The following is an 18,859-nucleotide window of genomic DNA, read 5'->3' as shown; positions in this document are numbered from 1 at the left end:
AACTCTCCATATGACCCGTTACAAAAAGGGTGTCTATACAATAGGTAGGTAGGTCAGCAGGATTTCTTCTTCTCTCACTTCGAAACAATGGATGCATTCTTGAAACCTTCTCCCCGCATGCTGTACTCTGCTTTGAACATTACATCTAGTCTCTGACGTGGCTGCTTAGGTACCTACAGACTTACTAACTACGTGGCTGCACTGGGGATGTCGGTCTGGCTTTTGGAACCCTTAATAGTTTACTAGGTCGTCTTTAATTTCTATTGAAGCCTCCGTTTAAGGTTTACATATCCACAAGGGTAACTGAGGAAGGAAATAGATCATAATGGAGGTACAGTGCACTCGATCATCATACAGAGAGCCATCTCCACTCACAACTCATCCTCGGGAATCTCTTCCGCTTCGCTGCCAAGCTCCTCTACAACAAGGTCACGCCCATCGCTGTCTTCGTCTTCGTCCATCTCGTCGTTTCCTTGGTCGTCGTCGTCGTCTTCACTGCTCGAGCCGCTTCCGTCGCTGTCGCCGTCACTGCCCGGATCATAATCCTCCTCCTCCTCTTCTTCTTCATCTTCCTGGTCTTCTAATTCACGCTGTGCCTTCTGGAGTTCGCTTGCGTTGGCATCGCCCTCGGCAGCCTCCGCAGCCCCCTCCTCCGTCTTCGCACCGTTGATATTGTAGCGCTTGGCACGACGGGCTTCGGCGAGACTGGCGTCTTGTAAGCCGTGTGTCTTGATGTAGGTATCGATGCCCGAATAGTCCGCCTGGTCAATCATAGAGAACTCAAATTCCTGCGTCTCGTCGCTGGCAAGCGGTCGTGCGGTAATATTCAGGTTGAAGGTCCGTTGCAGCACGGAGGTATATGAAATCGACTCAACATTCTCAAAGGCGAAGAAGACGAGCGGCTTCTTGAACCCGAAAAATATCCCCGTAGACAAAAAGAAGAGATACCCTGTTGAAAATAGAAATAGTTAAATTGCGAGCCTTCCACCCCCCCCCCTCCCCCCCAAATGTTCATGTTCGTATCCATACCTTCTTTGCTACCGCGGAATGCCTTGACATGGTATGCCTTCTCTCCCTTCCTATGTGCCTCAGGCATGGCACTCACAAATTCGTGCGCGTCCGGGCGCACCACCGTAGTGTGTGATAGATTATCGTTCAGTATTCGTCGGACCAAGCTCTCCGCTGTCTCTCCCTCTCCAGTGCCAATCTGCTGCCCATTTCCTGAAAACGCAGCTTTTGCTGGACCATCCGAAACCGTCCACACAATTGTCTCGGGGATCTGTTCACCTTCGGGAGGGAGATTTATTCCATCGGCGAATTGAGGGATGATGCAAAAGTTGAACTGGCGCTGATTCTTCTCGGGGACGGGGAGACACAAAACATGTTCTTGAGTAACATGACAGCATTAGCTTCGATATATATACTTATAGCTCAAGACCAGATGAAGAAAAAAAAAGAAAAAAAAAAAACTCACGTATCCTGTCCAAGGGAACGCCAAACTCCACCTCCTTGGAAGTCTGATTCCTCGCGCGTAAGAACTTATTCACCGCCGTGATCTCCAGCATCAGCTTTTTGCGTTGCGGGATGGCAAACGACACATCTTGCATGTAGAATTGCAGAGCCTTGTGGGACTTCAAATCAGCGACAGCGAATGATTGCGCGGCTGCCGGTGCAGTTGCCCCCCCCCCATTTTGGATCTTGCGTTTTTTCGCCGCAGGGCCGTTGTTGTCGTGGATCACTTCGACTGGTTGTACGGCGTTCACGTTCGCGTTCGCGTTCTTCCTGGCCAGCAGGCTTGACGTGTATCGTGCGATATCTTCAAAAAGAGGTCCATGCTGAGGGGTAGATCCTGTATAAAAAAAAAAAAAAAAAAAAAAAAAACAATAACAATGAAAGGAAATCATTAGCCTTTTTTTTTTTTTCCATGACTTTTGCAGATTTGCGGATAAATCCTTACCGATCGCATCATAGACTCGTTTTTTCAGCGCTGGTTCAGCGGCAAAGGCATCTTCAATCGCTGGGATCGCAGCAATCCGAGGTTGGGGGAGATGGGTTGGGCCCGACGAGTTTATCGTGGCAAAGGCCATGGTTGAGAACGAAATAGTCCCAGGGCGAAACCCGGCGCAGGGAGAATATAGAGATATATATATCGAATGTAAATGAGATACAAAGGGGGGGGATAGAGTAAAGAAAGTGAACAGAAAAAAGAAAGGGATGGAGAACAGGGAACTGAAAGACGGATGGAAGAAAGAGCTCATATGAGAAGGGATTTCCAGTTCAGGGTTTAGAGGAGGAGGAGGTTTGTGAAATCCCCTCGCGCGAAATCCAATGGAAAGAAATGACTTTTGATTCGCTCAATTAAATGGGGCCTGTTTGATAGAGTATAATTCTTTTATAGGAGTCCAGTACATATACAGTATACATTAGACTGTATATTATATTATATATATACCTGATAGAAAGTTGAGTTGCAGTTTATACCACCACATCTTATGCCTATTATGTTCTTCAAGTAGATGTATATATAACCGCGGTATCTCATCACTCTCTGTGTGCACTAAGAGTGAATAAAACCTTGCACAATCCATGGCCTTTTTTGTCATGTTGAATAGATTCGATCCAGCCATTTATTCAAGGTATTAGTGGAAATTCAGCCATGCATGGTCATCTGACTTGTATAACGGCCATCCTACAGCCGCCTGCATTATATTATTAGCATGACTAGCCGTAAATACAAGTGCCTTCAGCCAAAGCTATATGCGAAATGACATGTACAATTGAAAACTAAAGTCCAGGTCTAATCGAACAGGGTACAAGGGCACATGCATTGATCACTAGATATCGTTCCGTGCGCCTGATCCAGGGACCTGCCTGGAAAAGAAGACACTGTTTGGGATGAAAAAGAGGGGGAAAACAATTAACAATTAACAATAAACAATAATGAAATGCAGGAGGCTGCAGATGATGGTGATGTTAAGTAGGATAAGGGATATCTCTAGAAGGAAAAAGGGGGTGGGAGACAGCAAGGAAATTAGACTTGAAGCATTAAGTCAAAGGTGAGATGATCAAAATCGGTAAATAGTGTGCACAGGAAGAAATGAAACTTGGTGGGTATATGGAGGCAGCTGTGTATCTGCGAACGACATGGATCTTCGAGACAAGGAAGCAAGGAAAAGAGAAAAAAAAAAAAAAAAAACAAAGGGAAAGAGGTGTAGGATAACACAATGTATCAGCAAAATGAGGCCCATTATCATTTTGCAATTCATAAAAGCAGAAAAAGCCAGCACCGATAGCTGCAAAAGGGGGTATATAAATGGAAAAAAAGAGGTTCGAAATAATATGATCGTCAAAAATAGACGTTCTATTTCTTAGCTTCTTCGATTCTAGGGCCCAGGCTTTGTTTACCTGAAGACACTGATTTCGGGGAAGCAGTCAAGACAGCTTTGTCGTCAAGCTGACCAAACTCGATAATTGTGCCTGTTGACTCTGCTTTCAATGACGAGGAGCGCGGTGGGCGAAGCGGACTCGAGTCAAGATCAGGAGCAGCTTCCAGAATAGGTTTGCGGTTACGTCCAGGAGAGCCATCCAAGGCCAAGTCTTCTGGTTTTGTAATGCTGGTGGGTGAAGTAGGCTCTTCCTCCGTTCCGGTAAACGTATCGACTTCCTCATATTCATCCTCACCTTCCAAATCTTCCTCTTCTTCGATAATCTGGCTCTTCCGCGTTGCCGGTCGATTTGCCTTCAGAGAGGAAATGTCACCGTTAGGAAATTCGGACCCGGGAATTCCGCCAGATACCATCAGGTTGGCCGTATGAACCATCGGTCCCTTGAATGTAGACCGTTTGCGGCGTGCAAACACAAGACTAGAGGATGGGGAATAGAGCAGGGGTGTAGGGGCAGCTTCATTAAAGGATGAAGTCATGACTCCGTTGCAATCATCTGCTTCCCGGTATCCAGCATTTGAGCCTCGCACTAAGCGAATATTGGTAGGAAAACGAGCAGACATACTTGGCGTAGTTGGAAGTACTTTGACCGAGGAGTGGGGTGATTTTGCAGTTCGCGCTGTTGGGGTGGACGCCGAGCCTATGCTAGTTGACGAGATAGATGATGCTTTCGAATGGGTGTGAGTATGGTGAATGCTCCGGATGGACGACACAGACGAAGAGGTCGACTTGCGGCCGCGTAAGCCAGCCGAGGACCGTCGATAGGAACCTCGTGGAGTAAGCGGTGATGGTGACAATGAGTTTCGATGGCTTGCATGACTTGTACTCAAGGGCCGGGTCTGGCGAGGGTATGAATGGCGGTGATTAGGATACGAAGCACTGCTTGGAGCCAGGCTGCTTGCGTTGGATGCACGTTTAATCTCGGTAGGTGTAGCCAAATCCTGTTGAGCAGAAGTTGAAGATGATAGCGAGGATTTCTTTCCGGGTTCCTGTCCTTTTGCCGGGCTCAATCTTTCAGACAGTAACTTGCGATGTGCCCCACCTGTAGATTTTGGATGGGGTGACTTGGCTCTCTTTGCAGACTCCACAAACCAGTGCTTTAGAGAAGCTAACTGGCTAATTATTGGATACTGGCGGCGACCAGGACGGCGCCGGAAGATTCCACCGTGTTGTGATAATTCGGGTTGGGACGCGCTCACATGTAGCGTACTGGGTCGGGAGCGTCGTACATCCTTGGGTGGGGGCGCTGGGCGACGGCTGGTAGAGCTGGTCGATCGTATAGAATCTTTGTCAACAGGAGGAGGTGGAGTGGTGAGGTCTGGGGATGGTAAAGGTGCTGGCTCCGGAAGCATTGGCAACTCGGGAACAGCAAGCTGAGACGGTAAACTCCGTCGATCTCTTCGTCCTCGTTCCTGAATAGATGTAGTATGGCCCTCTTCGTCCACTTCTACTAGTGCAGCTGAGATCTTTTCTAGACGACTGCTCGCTGCACTTAAACGGCGGATGTTCTTCGCCTCAGCCTCCCGCTCCCTTCGCTTTCGTTCTCGCTTTCGCTCCTTACGTTGCTCCTTCTCGATCAGTAGCGCCCACCAACCGGCGAGGGCATCACAGCGTTGAGCAAGGACACTCTCCATGACCTCATCGATATTGACACCTGCACTTTTCATTCGTTGGAGGGTGGTCTTCTCTAAAGGGGTTGAAAAAGCCGGTGGTCGTGGGATTTTTAGGATCGCGAGTTGTTCTGGTGCATGCTCCGAAAGGAAAGGATGAGCTAGAATGTCACTGAGGCTGGGTCGGAGAAGCGGTCGCTTTGACAACAGTAGGTTGATGAGTGCCTTCGCATCCGCTGTGAACTTATCGTTGAAAGTCGGCTCCTCGGTAAGAATTCGGGCTTTAGTGACCTGATCGTCATCCTCGTCAAAGGGAAGCTCGCCTGCGATCAGCGCATATAGAATAATTCCCAAGCTCCAAACATCCACTTTTTCTCCAGCATACTTCTCGGCCTTGAGCATCTCGGGTGCGCTGTAGCAAACGGTTCCGCAAAATGTCTGGAGATAGCTTGCTTTGCCTTCGTATTCCCTCGTGAAACCAAAGTCGCATAGTTTGACATTTTCGTGTTTGTCAAGTAGGATGTTCTCTAGCTTAAGGTCTCGGTGAACACAGGATTTGCTGTGGACATAGGCTACTGCTCCAACAAGTTGCGTGAATATCTTCTTTACTTTATCAATATGGAGAGGGCCGTTCTGGAGGAGGTAATTATAGAGTTCGTCACCTAATTTTGCGAGTTAGTGGCAACCTAGCCTATACCAGGATATGAGGTGGCTTCCTACCAGGACAATATTCGAGCACCAGCCAAACCAACTTTTCGGTCACAATAACTTCATAGAGGCGGGCAATGTGTGGGTGGAGGAATTGGCGATGGTGGTGAATTTCTCGGGCAAGGTTCGTATCGTCTTTGCTCGAGGACTTGAGGACCACCTGGGCAGAAATCAGACGGGTTTAAATCTTGGAATTCCCAACATCTCCATACCTTTGAGCCATTGGTAAGCTTATGGGAAGCGAGATAGACCTTTCCAAAAGAACCCTTTCCAATCAGTCTTCCGAGAGTATAGTTTCCGACATTTCGGAGGTCTTTCGACGAGAACTCTCTGGTAAAGACAAGGTGGTTAATACGATTATATTTTGAAGGCGCAATGGGGGGGGGCCATGGCAAACATACTTTAGAAGCTCACTGTAGGATTGGGCAAGCTGTTACAATACGCAAAGGTCAGCAAAGCGCTTTTCCGTGTGATGATGGATGCAAGCATCAGGGACAAGAGGGCGTCGCGCGAGGGAAAAAAAAAAAGCAATTGGGATGCGAAAGTCTCATAGAAAAGAGTAGACAATGGGCAATCCCGAATGGAATATATAGAAAGAACCCAGAACCAACCTTTTCCTTTTGCTTCTGGGCTTGGACCTCCGCTCTCGTCCTGGGAGGCGGCATGTGTTTGACGATGAACCCCGGGCGCGCTGAGATAGTCCGCGGAGGTAAATATTGGTATTATATATGACTGTTGTGGATCAGCGGCCGAATTCGAAACGTCAGAGGCTGCCATTCAACGTATAATATCGAAAAAGATGGAGATAGCCGTGTTATAGAGAGGCGGTTCGTCGCTGAAAGGGGGCGTCGGTCCGGAAGGCGGAGGCAGGAGGAGGCTAGCAGTCGAAAAGGGAAAGAAACGACCAGTTGGACTCGAAGAGAGGCTTAGAGGAGGCCAAGGAAGTGATTTCCACCGCGGTTCGATTGACAAGGAATGTGGGACTGAGAGTAAGACTTGGTCGCAGTCGTCGTGAGACTTTTTTTTGGCGGGAGCCTGTGGGATGGAGGGCCGGAGCCGCGCAATCTGGGAAGGGAACAGGAACAGGGTGCCTTCGGCAGGAACGGAGGAAAACCAAGGGCAGGAGAAAAGAGTCGATCCACCTAAGCAATGAAACATCAAAAATTGACCCAGAAGTTAGTACTAGGCGAATAGTCGAAATGTTAAGGAATCTTCGATGCCTGGAGCGGACTGAGGGGAATGAATGATGAGACACATACCAAAGTGACCAAACAGCAGCTAACGGCGGTGTTGCTTTGACGGAGGCCGATTCGTCATGTACTTACTTTATGTACTTAGTACCATAGTAGGGTAGACACTAGATCAGTTCCAGATTACTGTAGTCTCTCAATTAGACGGTGGTCTGATTTCGGACAGGGAAGTCGATATTGGAGATATAGATTGAAGGAAATCGAAGATGGTGATGAAGGAACACCACCCAGTCTTCACACAGGGAACAACTCGACTTACAACACATAAAAAGGATCATTAATCATCTATAAGGATTTTTTTGGGTTTTGTTTTTCGTCTTAGTCTCGGGGAGCGGGAAAAGAAAACAGTGGGAGATTGGCAAAATATAGAGCGGAAACGTGGACCATTTCTGTCAAAAAATTAATTTAAGATTACATAGTACTATACCGAGTCCAATCTCTATATTATTAGTATATGTTGGAGTGCTGCACTCAGTGAATGCAACCAGCACCACCATAAAGCAGCATCACTATAAAGAAGAAGATAGCGACACGTGACTACTCTATGTATTTAAGGCCACCATTTCCTTCTAGATATCTATGCTTCCTCCAAGCATCTCTCCTTCTCTCTATTTCCTAGTTAGACTAATTAAATTTATTTCGGTTAACTCTCTACTGTTATAGTTTGACGACTTTCATTAGGTTATGAGCCCTCCTTGAGGTTCTATTTTATACTTCATAGACCTCTAAAACTCTTATTATACTCCTGTACCCCTGTATAGTAATCTGCTCCCTGATTGGAAAGAGATCCTGGCAGAAATATTACCTACTACTGTTATGTTATACCACCTATACTACTGTTATGTTACTCTACCTAGGTAATAGTGTGTGGAAAATCTCCATAATTTAATCAAAATAGTAACTAAACCTACCCCTGGTAGATACCCTGACATCCCTAACTTACTACACCTACCTTTGATGGCTACTACCCTGTTTACTAATGGCCAAAATCAAGCAATAAAGCTAAAGAATAGTATATTTAACTTGAGTCTAATAATAGTGTTAGAAAATAATTTAAAATTTAAAATTTAGGCTTTATTTATATAAATAGAGTTAAGGCTTTATAAAATAGATAAGCTTCTTAAAAGTAATATTCCTAGACTATAACTTAATAATCTTAAGTATAAATTATAGGAACTTCTTTTATAAATAGTAGCTAGTTAAATACTATATTTAATAAGTGAGAAATTAGTAGAGAAATTATTAATAAATACTACCTTATATATCTTTATAAATAATTTTATATAAAAATTATAAAGAATAGTTATTAGTAGTAGTTAAAGATATATATACTAGATATAAAGAGAAGCTATTAAGATTAAGTATAAGAATTATATAACTATTAATAAGTTTATATTAGATTTTATCTAGAAGATAAATACTTCTAATAGGTTAAAAATAATTATTATACCCTATTAAGTAATTATTATAATACTTTAGAAGCTTAAAAGGAATAATATAAACTTTATAAATTTAACCTTAAATAATCTAGATAATAATCTTATTAAAATAATAATATAAAAGTATTTTTATACTATATATAATATAGTAAAGGATAAAGTTTAGGAGAATCTACTATTAAATACTATATCTAATATTATTATACCTGCCATGAATATACTAAGTTCTTAACTAATAAATAGAAGAAGGTAGCAGTAATAATAGAAACATATATTATTATAAAATATAATAATTATAGGCCATATTAACTATTAATTAAAATAATTAAGGAAACCTGGAATACTATACTTATTTTATAAGGAGAAAAAATATAATATTAAGAACTACCTATATTTAGTAATTAATAAGTAGAAGAAAGGGTGGAGACTAACTTTAATACTTTAGTACTTCAAGCTATATAAGTTAAAGAATAGGAATAATTTAACCTAAAATTAAGCTATTACCCCAGCTATATAAGCTAATACTATTCTAGATACTAATAATTTCATGCTATCTAGAATTAACATACTAATAACTTTAATATTAACTACCTTTAGGAATAGATGGTTATATGACTCTAGAGTAGGCTATATAGTATATAATAATTATAATCTCTTTAATAACCTAATTAAAGACCTAAATAACTTCAAGAATTATAATTTTATTACCTCTAATAATAAGGTAGTATATCTCTAAGGTTATGGAAAAGTAATAATTTAATTTAAATTAGATAATAGTACTTTAATATTATACTAAATAAAATATCTTTAAAATCTAAATATACTATATAATCTAATACTAGTAGAAAGAATAAAAGTAGAATTAGGAATCTATTTTAATTTAAAAAATTAATATATTTATAAGATAGTAATAGATAAGGTAATTAGATATACTATCTTGGATAATAATATCTTATTTTTAGTTCTAAATAAGGTAGTAATTATGCCTATCATACTAATAGACTTATTATATTAATAATTAGGTTATCTATTTATTAAATAATTGAAGCGTAATAAGGTAATGCTTTATAATAAAAGTAATAACTTAGCTACTAATAACTTGCCTGCTAATTAGAATACTAAACCACACTGCGAAGCATGTTAATTATCAAAATTAAAGAAAAAGATATCCCGAAAACCATAACTATATATAATAAAACCATTGCAATTCATATATATGGATCTCCAAGAAATTAAACTAATTAGAAGAGATAATATTAGGTATATCCTACTAGTTCTAGATAATTATTCTAGATGCCTTTTTATATAATATTTGAAGGCAAAAAGTGAATCTTTAAAGGTATTAAAGGAAATATATAATAATTAGCTAAATATAACTAGTATCTATATTAGAAGGGTTAGATTTAACTCTACTCCTAAATTTAATAAGTATGCTAGGTAGAGTAAGGATTTTAGTACTATATATAAACTAACACTACTATAAACCCCCAAGAAAAATAGAGCTATTAAATAATTTAGTAGTTATATAATCTAGACTGCCCGCACAATATATATATAAGTAAAAATAGAGCTAACTATATGGCTATATAGTGTGGATATAGTAGTCCATATTTTAAATAAGTTAATTAAGAAAGATAATAATAAAGGAAAGCTACCTATATAACTTTTTTATAAAGGATTAAATATCCTAATTAAAGATATTAATTTATAATATATTTATATATAAGGATGCAAGGTATTTATAAATATCCTATATAAGGATAGGATTAAAAGTATAAAAATATTGCCTAGAGTAAAAATTAGTTAACTAGTTAGATATAATAGAGATTATATCTACAAGGTATAGTATCTAGATACAGGGAAGATAATTTAGTCAAGGGATATAATATTTAATAAAGGTAATATTAATAGAATAAATAAAATATAACCATAACTTCCTAATAAACTAAAATCAAATAATAATAGTCTATCTAGAGCAACTATATTTATTAATACTAAAAGAGAAAGAATAACTTATAATAGTATATCTTAAAATAATACTATTCCCCAAACCTTACTATCAGTAAATAACAATAAAGTTATTACAGGAAGAATTCAAATATTAATACCTGATCCAGCCCTACCCAAACCAAGCCTATCTAACCCAGAGGCAGGTACTAACTTGATATATCTGCACCTACCTGCCTCTGGGGCTATCTCTAAAACCACCCTACCCAACCCAGAGGCAGGTATCAAACTCATCATACCCGAGTGGCTACCTGTCTCTGGGGCTGCCCCTAGGGCTATCTCTAAAACTACTGAGCTCATCATACCAGAGTAGACACCGGCCTCCAGGGCTGTTTCTAAAACTATTACCAAGCAAAACAATCGAGTGATTAGCAAGAATGTGGAGGAGATAGTAAGACCTAGTATGGAGGAATAATCTAGGTAGGGTGGATATAAAGGGATAATTAACTATTTTATTATAGATAATCTATATACTAGTTAACCTATTTTTAAAAGAATACTAGTATTATAATTAATATAAAGGCTTCTAGAGTTATTTACCTAATATAGGGAGGTCTTACTAATTTTAGAATCTTCTAAAGATGACTATATTTTAATAACTCTAGATATACTAAAAAAAAAGCATTTAAAGACTAGAAAGTAGGTTAAATTCAATATTAAGAAAGTAGAAATAGTTAACTAGGTAAAGGTATAGAATCCTACTAGTAAGAATACTAGTAGTAGTATTACTACTCTATAGAGATCTTTAAGATCTATAAAGGGTTAATACTAAAGTATTTACTTTAAAGATAAGCAGGCAAAGTAATTATAGGAAGAGGAAGTAAAATAAGAATAATAATCTTAATCCTAGTCTATATTACCTCTAAAAATACTTTCAGAAACACCTTATCTACTAGAATCCTATCTAAAGCTAGAAGAATTACCTAATACAATTACTATAATATTACCAGATTCTAGTAGTTTTATACTAGAAATCAAGCCTATAAAAACTTATAAAGTTAGAATCCTATAGACCTATACTTAAGTAATAAAGTCACTATAAAAGAATTACTAGATATAAGTAATATAAAGTTAAATTAGTAAGCTTGAAGCTATTTAGACTTATAAATTTGTACTATTACTAAAGAATATAAAGGTCTTACTAGGAAAATAAGTATATAACTTGAAGTTAGATATAAATAATAATATATTATAATTTCATGTAAGATAGGTTATATATAGAAATTTCTAAAAACTAGATATAGACTTTGACTAAGTCTACTCCCTAGTAGTAGTAGATACTTTAGTAAAGCTATTTTTAAGTATGGTTACTTATTTTAATTTAAAATAGGCATAATTTAACATGGTAACTGCCTATCTTAATATAATAATCAAGAATTAAAAGATCTATATATACTAACTAACTAGTTTTAATAAATAAGATAATATAGTATGTCTACTACTCTAAACCCTATATAGATTACAATAGTTAGTATTTTTTTAGCATAAGGAATTCTATAATATTCTGGTAAAAATTAGTATAAAAGTAATTAATAAAGACCCATGCTTCTACTATAACCCAGACTAGTAGCTAATACTTATTATCTATATTAATGATGTAATAGTTGCTGGCCCTAATAAAGTAAATATTTAATAATTTATAGATAAGCTAGAAAAATATTTTAAATTAAAGTAACTAGGTAAACCTGTATAATTCTTGGAATATAATATTTATAGACTACTTAGTAGTCCAATATTAATATCCTAATATATATATATCTAAAAGATGCTCCATAAATAGAATTTCCATGGTCTTTGGCCATGTTATATACTAATAACTCCGGGATGGAAATTAACTAGAGAGATGCCAGACACTAACAATATTATTCCAGATGTCATATATACCTCTGCTGATGAAGATATTACTTATTATTAGGAATTAACTGGATTATTAAATTAGATTACTATTCAGACCTGACTAGATATTTAATATGCAATAATATAACTACTATAGAGAAATTATAATCCTAGCAAGTTAAATTATGATATAATTAAACAAGTTTTCTAATATTTAAAGAAGACCTTAGACTATATAATAATCTTAGGCTATTCAGATAATCTATTATATATATATATTAATACCTCCCATATAGATTGTGAAGATAAGAAGTTAATAAAAGGCTTTATATTTTTCATATTTAGAGTACTAATTACATAGAGATTAGTAAAGTAATCACTAGTTACCCTAAATTTAACTATTACTAAATTTATTATATAGGATACAATAATAAAGCTAGCTATATAATTATAAAAGCTGTATATAGCTATTAGACTAGAAAAGTCTATAAAAAATACTATACCTTTACATACTAATTCTACTAATACTATTATTTTGGTAAAAAAGCTAAATTATATATCTATACTCTATTAGATAGATATTTATTACTTCTTTATTAAAGAGGTAATTAAAAATGGTAGAATTTAGCTATAAATAGTTAGTAGAGAGGATAATGTTGCTGACAGACTAACTAAGGTATTACTAACTACAAAATTTGAAAAATTTATCAAGAAGTTAGGTTTTAGCAGGTTAGAGATGGACTCTAAATAGCTTCAGGTAATAGATATATTACTAAGGGGGGTGTATTAGAGTGCTGCACTTAGTAAATACAACCAGCACCACCATAAAGTAGCATCACCATAAAGAAGAAGATAGTGACACGTGACTACTCTGTATATTTAAGGCCACCGTTTCCTTCTAGATATTCATGCTTCCTCCAAGCATCTTTCCTTCTCTCTATTTCCTAGTTAGACTAATTGAATTCATTTCGGTCAACTCTCTACCATCATAGTTTGACGACTTTCATTAGTATATAATATGACTGATATATGAATGAATGAATATCTGACATCTTCTCATTGGAAAAAGTTTTACTCTAAGACTTCTCTCTTCTGCAAGAAGCATGCACATTGAACTGCAACATGAGTGATGTATCCAAGTCCAGCTCCTTTCTGGATAGCTCAGTAGAAGCAATATTATATTGATGATCAACGTAGCAACACTTATGGTGGTGGGCCACTCCTTTGAGATTGCCCGCAGCCCCTGAATCTCAAGTGCTCAACACAAGTGCTTCAACTGGAGCAAAGGGGAAATTGAAATAAATAAATTAGTTAGTAGTACAGAGTATTATGACATACCTTACTAGTCCTCACTAGCTCTAGGCTAGTTGCAAAGATAGCAGGTTTTCTTTTCATGATTTCAACCCTAGTAAAGTCTTTGATTGGAGTGTTTGGCTCATCATATGAGGCAATATTGATTGCATCACAGCCTGTACAGCCAGCGGAAGGACTTTAGGAAGACGGGGATCACCACCATTCCACGGTTTTTCTTCTTCTTCTTCTTCTTTTTATTGCATGAGGAATTTAAAAGGTCTAGATTATAGAAGGAATTTTTTTTTTTTGAGGAGGGATGGGGCTTTTTTTTTCTTCCTCCTATGATACAACACTTCTTCAATATACAGGGTAAGCTTAGAAAATACTAAAAAAAAATTGGGTATATAAAGCATGCAGGCGTCATACGTATAATACTAAATCAATCCCTTTCTCGCCACCACGGGAGAGAATGCAAATTTTGGACGGTCCGATCAGTCGCACAAAGTGCAGGGTCAATGCTATCCAGTCCGTGCTCACCCTGGAAGGCCAGTGACACCATTCCAAAATAGGAGTGTAGAAGATCTTGGGTGAGACAGTCAGAGTCTGAAAGAAAATCATCAAAAGTAGGATTCAGCTACTTACCTGGTGGCTCTCCAACACCCTTTCCAAACCCCCCAACAAGATGCTGTGTCCTTCCAAGCAAATATCGTCGATTCGCAACCGCGTCAACTAGTGACAATCTGCCTAACATCTGTTGCTGTTAGTTAGCATAGCTGATACCTCAATGTGGTCCTCATGGTCACATACGGCTAAAGTGGCTGTATTCCAGAATGAATAACAGGTGTCAGCGTATTTGTTGCACCGCCCATTAAACCCGGCCCATTGCAAGGACTCTGCGGTTGGTGGTTGTAGATATAGAAGCTTATCAATCTTCTCCTCTACACTGAGCCCTTCTACGGCTCGGGTTAAATCTCGGGTCTCGTTATCGATTGATTCGTCCGCTTCGTCCTCATCCTCGTCCCCTAGTTCAGTTGTTTGTCTGGCGACTAGCCAGCGTACTAGAGACTCATATCGCTTAGAGCCCGGGGATAGGAGAGATGGCCTCTTGGACCCGTCAGAGAGACGATCGAGAAAGGTCAAGGCACCAATTGCACAATAGGTATGACCGGCTGCGATTATGATGAGAATGGGCTCTATACTGGAACAACGTTGGTAAAAAAAAAAGATCAAACCTACAATGCGATTCACAATATGGCCCTTCTGCCATTCCCCCATCATATGTCTTATACACATATATAGTCAGTGCTAAAACAAGAGGAAGGGGGAGACACCTCGAGAGACATGAAGGAGCGTCTTTCTCACCTGACAAGACTCAATAAAGACCACTAGCTTCTCCACATCTATATCCTGAATGCCATTGAGACCGTCTGTGTCTCTCCCTCTAAGTATATACCGCGTACCGGCTGCGAAACAGCAAAATCGCAAATCACCTCCACCCTCAATTTTATTCTCGGGCCCAAGCACCTCACCAAAGCTGCCGTTTTGTCGCTGCATTTGGGGAAGCCATTGTAGACACTCCATCCTCTTCACTCGGGAGAGGTCATCGCCTAAAATGAGAAGGATAACCAAGGCAAAAAATGTCGACGGGACGTTGGCTGGATCCCAGGCCTCGTTATCCGTGTTCCGTCTCTCTGTCCCGAAGTCTGTTCCTGTGAATCCGCGAAAACCACCCGACGGGACCTGGCAGTGATATATCCATTCAATATAGCCTTCTCTTTCCTCCGTAGTTGTCTTGGACTGTAGGGAGTCGAGGAGGTCTACTCCGGCGACGGCGAAGAATGCAAGAAGCATGCGATTGGAGTCATTGGAGGTGTATGGTCCTGGCAAGAATGTTTTGAGGCATCGGAGGAAGTACTTAATGTGACGTTCTTTGGTGAAGAGAACCTCGGACATAGTGTCGGTGGTGCAATATCAGTCAGTGTTGGCGGAGTGTCCTGGCCATGCGGTGAGCTAGTCAATGCAATCGAATATAGCACAAATAAAACAGCGTCTTCCACAGCCTTTTTATACCAAGGGGGAAAATTTTCGTTTCAGTTCTTTTCTGAAGATTGTTAATCGGAGAAGCATTTAGCACGGGTAACCAATTGCACTAGGATGGATAACACCACCCCCACATCGTCTCTGGCTGGCAAAAACAAGAGAGCAACGGACCCGGGAAAGCTTAAAGCTGCCGACCATTCGATAACTTCATCCATACTTGGATCTCTTTAATATTCTCAACCTACGACCCTCGGGTTGTCCTCACCACCCAATATGGGTCTCCTATCCTCCAAAACCCTTATCCAGGCTCACGCCGTGTTCCTCTTCACCCTCGCGGTTTACTTGACGCGTTCACCCCAAGTCATCACGGAAAGCGACATAGTCTTTATGCTAGGCGAATTCCTCCAAATCGTACTCTCCCCAACCCATACAACTCAATCTATACGCGAAGAAAAAGAGAAAGAAAGATAAAAGGAAGGCTAACCTATGTTGTGGGAAAAAAAAAACAATTAGGACGCCTCCCCCAGTTTCTCCCGTCCCCAATCCCCCTTCGCCATGTGCGGTATCCTCCTCGTCGCCGATGCCCTAATCGACCTAATCCTCGTCACCAAAATCCCCCAGATAAATGAAATCCTCGCCATGGCGGAAGCCGTCCGATACCAGTCCGCGATCCCAGTCGGCGGAGCAATGCGCACAAACCCCTTTATTGGACGGCTGGCGTCGCTCTACTCGGAGATCTGGACGCTGCTTTCGGCCGCGAGGTTTTGTCTTTTCTTTGCGGTCTCTTTCTTCATCTACCAGAGTAAGCCGGCAGCTTGGGGGGTGGATGTCTCGAGGGTTGCGGCGAGGGGAGGTCTTGGTATGGGTGCTGTGGGTGCGGGCGAGGCGCTCTCAGGGCTGGATCAGTTGAAGAATAGGGTGGTTTTTACGTATGGATTTATGGAGATGATGTTTTGGCTTTGGGTAGGTTTGCGCTCTTGTTTTTGGCTCTTCCCCCCGGCGGATTCTGTGGGGGTTTCGCTGACTGGGGTTATAGATTTTTCTTACACTCCGCGAGGAGAGACAGGAAATTGCGACGAAGTTTGCGGAGCGTGAACGTGAACATGATCGGTGATTTCGCTTCCTTCGTTACGTGGATGGATCCGGCTGTTCTTCTCCATTAAAAGCTATAGAGGAAAGTAGAGCGAGTGCTAATCGTCAATGTGAGATCTTATTAGATTACGGGGATTACCTCCCGGTCCAGTTTGCTATCAAGACAACCCGTGTGCAGAAAAGGAAGAAAAATCGCAAATCCAAGCGCAGTAATTTATCCAATATAATTAGTGGGATTGTTTTTGTTTCATAACCTAATCAAAACATACCACCACATAACATGTCGACGTTCTTCAACTCCAAATTAATCGTTGACGACAAACAATCCGTTGTTTCTTTACATAAAGAATGCAACACCCGCGGCAACACCTGCCAGGACACCCATGTCTTTGCCAAGGATGACTGCCGCGCCGCCGGTATGAGTGGCAGAAGCAGAGGCAGAAGCAGTCTGCGTGCTTGCGGTGGTCTCGGACGCGGTCCCAGACGCAGTGGTTGATGTAGCGGTAGAACCGGTCTCGGTTTCCGTCGAGGACTTGGTCGAGGTGCTCTCATCTGAAGTCTGGCTGTTGGTAGTGGTCGTAGTTGAGGTGGTGGCGGCAGCAGTGGTAGAGGTGCTGTTTTCACAGGTAGCGCTAGAAGGGAGATCTGTGACTCCGGCGCCGCTACAGATCTCTTGTGCGAATTCGAGAGCAGCTGGGGAGAGACATATTATGTCAGTTATGTTCTTCTCAGCCTATTATTTGGTTTCTTTTTTTTTTCTTTTTTTTTTTTTTAAAATACACTGCACTGTGTTTGGCGCATGGTAGCTCGAGCTGGAGTTGCCTCGCGACGTACCTTTTTGGTCTGAGGCCGAGCATTTCTTCGCGACACAGCAGGATATGTCGGTAATGAAAGTCTTGGTGCCGCAAATGCATTCGACATCAATCATGTTGCACTTGGAGGGGATTGCTCCGGTTGCACAAGTTTTCTGTTGCCATCTTGTTAGTGACGCTCAAGTTTCCAATAGGCTTGTGATTTCATTGAATTTGGAGCTTATTTATGCGGGCTGGTGCTTGAGAGGTAAGGCCAGGTCAGGTCACTGTACATAGAGGGAAGCATACCGCGCAATCAGGAAGGCCTGTCATGCTCTGAGCGGCAGCAGTGCTCAGGACAGTGGCAAGTGCCAGCGCAATGGACTGAACCTTCATTGTGATAGGGGTTGAGTGCTGTTGGTGAGGAAGTTGAGAATGCCTTGAGAAAGAAGAATGTAATAAGAAGAGATGAAGAAGACAGGGAGGATAAAAGAATGGGGAGGGCCTGAGACCGAGGAGCTTATGAGAGTCATGAAATACAAGCCTCTCCCCACTCAGGACAAGCCCCGTAAATTGAGATTATAGTATGATTTCCAGGGCTGTGAAAAGATAGGGAATTAACAATTTCCGGCTAACAGACGTGTAACTGTAAATAAGAGAGAGGATCAAGTTGCTACCTCCTTACTTGAGTTTTAAAATGTTTTATATACACTCCTCATTAAAGGAACCTATCTTTATAGGGATGGGTTTTCTTCCTTTATATTTGTATATTTCTCAAGAGAAGAGTAAAGACTCTTTCGACATATTCTAAAGCATTTGGTCCTTTTGCGCTTTATTAGCATAGTGCTCAGCCCTGCTGAAATTCTGCCCTAATAATCACAGGTATGTTCCAAGTTACTGTACTGTCATTGATCCAAAGCTAATTAACTTATCCTGTATCCTGGAAAGCCCGAAAAATGAATGGTATAACTTAAACCATGCACTCAGCCGACTATTTATATCCCCCAGCGTGGTCTTGACTCTTTAGTATTTTCTTAGTACCTCTTAGCATCTCTTAGTATCGATCCTGGTTTCCCTGCCTGATCTTTGCTCGCTGGATTTTGCCTGATTGGCGGAAATGTATGATTTCTCCACCTGCCGTCATAAATCCCTTCTGGACCCTAAACACTTCGAAACCTTTGGGTCGCTTGCTGGACATGCTCCAATGAGTCCAATCTAAGGCGAAAATTAAGCCTCGGCAGGAACAGTCTTTAGTCCGTGATTTGATGTACCAGAGTAAGACTGATGGTGGAGAGGGTAGGTACTATGTAGGTAATCCGAAACGTCCATCTCTGTATCTTTGAAGGTGAA

The 18,859-nt window shown here is 40.5% G+C and overlaps 5 protein-coding genes across 5 annotated transcripts; 1 reads left to right on the top strand and 4 right to left on the bottom strand.

Moving 5' to 3' along the window:
• Positions 1–230: 230 nt before the first annotated feature.
• Positions 231–2,251, bottom strand: rtt106 (putative negative regulator of DNA transposition (Rtt106)). Its single transcript, XM_040897465.1, has 4 exons — positions 1,958–2,251; positions 1,475–1,849; positions 1,030–1,386; positions 231–949 (listed from the first exon to the last, which is right to left on the bottom strand). The coding sequence occupies exons 1-4, from the start codon at positions 2,085–2,087 to the stop codon at positions 372–374; spliced, it is 1,440 nt and encodes a 479-aa protein (XP_040750641.1). The 5' UTR covers positions 2,088–2,251; the 3' UTR covers positions 231–371.
• Positions 2,252–3,361: 1,110 nt separating this feature from the next.
• P175DRAFT_0494394 (non-specific serine/threonine protein kinase) lies at positions 3,362–6,426 on the bottom strand (the record flags this gene model as incomplete). Its single annotated transcript, XM_040896013.1, has 5 exons — positions 3,362–5,715; positions 5,774–5,921; positions 5,974–6,091; positions 6,163–6,191; positions 6,373–6,426. The coding sequence occupies 5 exons, from the start codon at positions 6,424–6,426 to the stop codon at positions 3,362–3,364; spliced, it is 2,703 nt and encodes a 900-aa protein (XP_040750640.1).
• A 7,476-nt stretch (positions 6,427–13,902) lies between these two features.
• cdc43 (protein geranylgeranyltransferase type I subunit CDC43) lies at positions 13,903–15,539 on the bottom strand (the record flags this gene model as incomplete). Its single annotated transcript, XM_040895491.1, has 5 exons — positions 13,903–14,168; positions 14,229–14,337; positions 14,394–14,755; positions 14,823–14,868; positions 14,916–15,539. The coding sequence occupies 5 exons, from the start codon at positions 15,537–15,539 to the stop codon at positions 14,026–14,028; spliced, it is 1,284 nt and encodes a 427-aa protein (XP_040750639.1). The 3' UTR covers positions 13,903–14,025.
• A 283-nt stretch (positions 15,540–15,822) lies between these two features.
• Positions 15,823–16,740, top strand: P175DRAFT_0517552 (uncharacterized protein; the record flags this gene model as incomplete). Its single annotated transcript, XM_040898987.1, has 3 exons — positions 15,823–16,037; positions 16,140–16,589; positions 16,663–16,740. The coding sequence occupies exons 1-3, from the start codon at positions 15,900–15,902 to the stop codon at positions 16,738–16,740; spliced, it is 666 nt and encodes a 221-aa protein (XP_040750638.1). The 5' UTR covers positions 15,823–15,899.
• On the bottom strand, positions 16,562–17,945 carry P175DRAFT_0502766 (CFEM domain-containing protein). The gene is made up of 4 exons (XM_040897464.1): positions 17,819–17,945; positions 17,553–17,685; positions 16,663–17,411; positions 16,562–16,589 (listed from the first exon to the last, which is right to left on the bottom strand). The coding sequence occupies exons 1-3, from the start codon at positions 17,903–17,905 to the stop codon at positions 17,056–17,058; spliced, it is 576 nt and encodes a 191-aa protein (XP_040750637.1). The 5' UTR covers positions 17,906–17,945; the 3' UTR covers positions 16,562–16,589; positions 16,663–17,055.
• Between the last annotated feature and the right edge of the window lie 914 nt (positions 17,946–18,859).

This window comes from Aspergillus ochraceoroseus, assembly GCF_002846915.1.
Source record: "Aspergillus ochraceoroseus IBT 24754 chromosome Unknown P175scaffold_6, whole genome shotgun sequence".
NCBI classification, from domain to species: domain Eukaryota; kingdom Fungi; phylum Ascomycota; class Eurotiomycetes; order Eurotiales; family Aspergillaceae; genus Aspergillus; species Aspergillus ochraceoroseus.
The sequence above is the reverse complement of the archived record's forward strand: the minus strand, read 5'-3'. Positions and strand labels throughout refer to the sequence as shown.

Excerpts from the sequence above, each read along its gene's own strand:
- rtt106 (XM_040897465.1), bottom strand. The coding sequence starts at position 2,087 with ATGGCCTTTGCCACGATAAACTCGTCGGGCCCAACCCATCTCCCCCAA. Across the intron at positions 1,387-1,474 it reads CGTTCCCTTGGACAGGATAC|AACATGTTTTGTGTCTCCCC; the intron begins GTGAGTTTTTTT and ends ATGTTACTCAAG. Across the intron at positions 950-1,029 it reads ATTCCGCGGTAGCAAAGAAG|GGTATCTCTTCTTTTTGTCT; the intron begins GTATGGATACGA and ends TATTTTCAACAG.
- P175DRAFT_0502766 (XM_040897464.1), bottom strand. The coding sequence starts at position 17,905 with ATGAAGGTTCAGTCCATTGCGCTGGCACTTGCCACTGTCCTGAGCACT. Across the intron at positions 17,686-17,818 it reads CAGGCCTTCCTGATTGCGCG|AAAACTTGTGCAACCGGAGC; the intron begins GTATGCTTCCCT and ends AGATGGCAACAG. Across the intron at positions 17,412-17,552 it reads CTCGGCCTCAGACCAAAAAG|CTGCTCTCGAATTCGCACAA; the intron begins GTACGTCGCGAG and ends GTCTCTCCCCAG.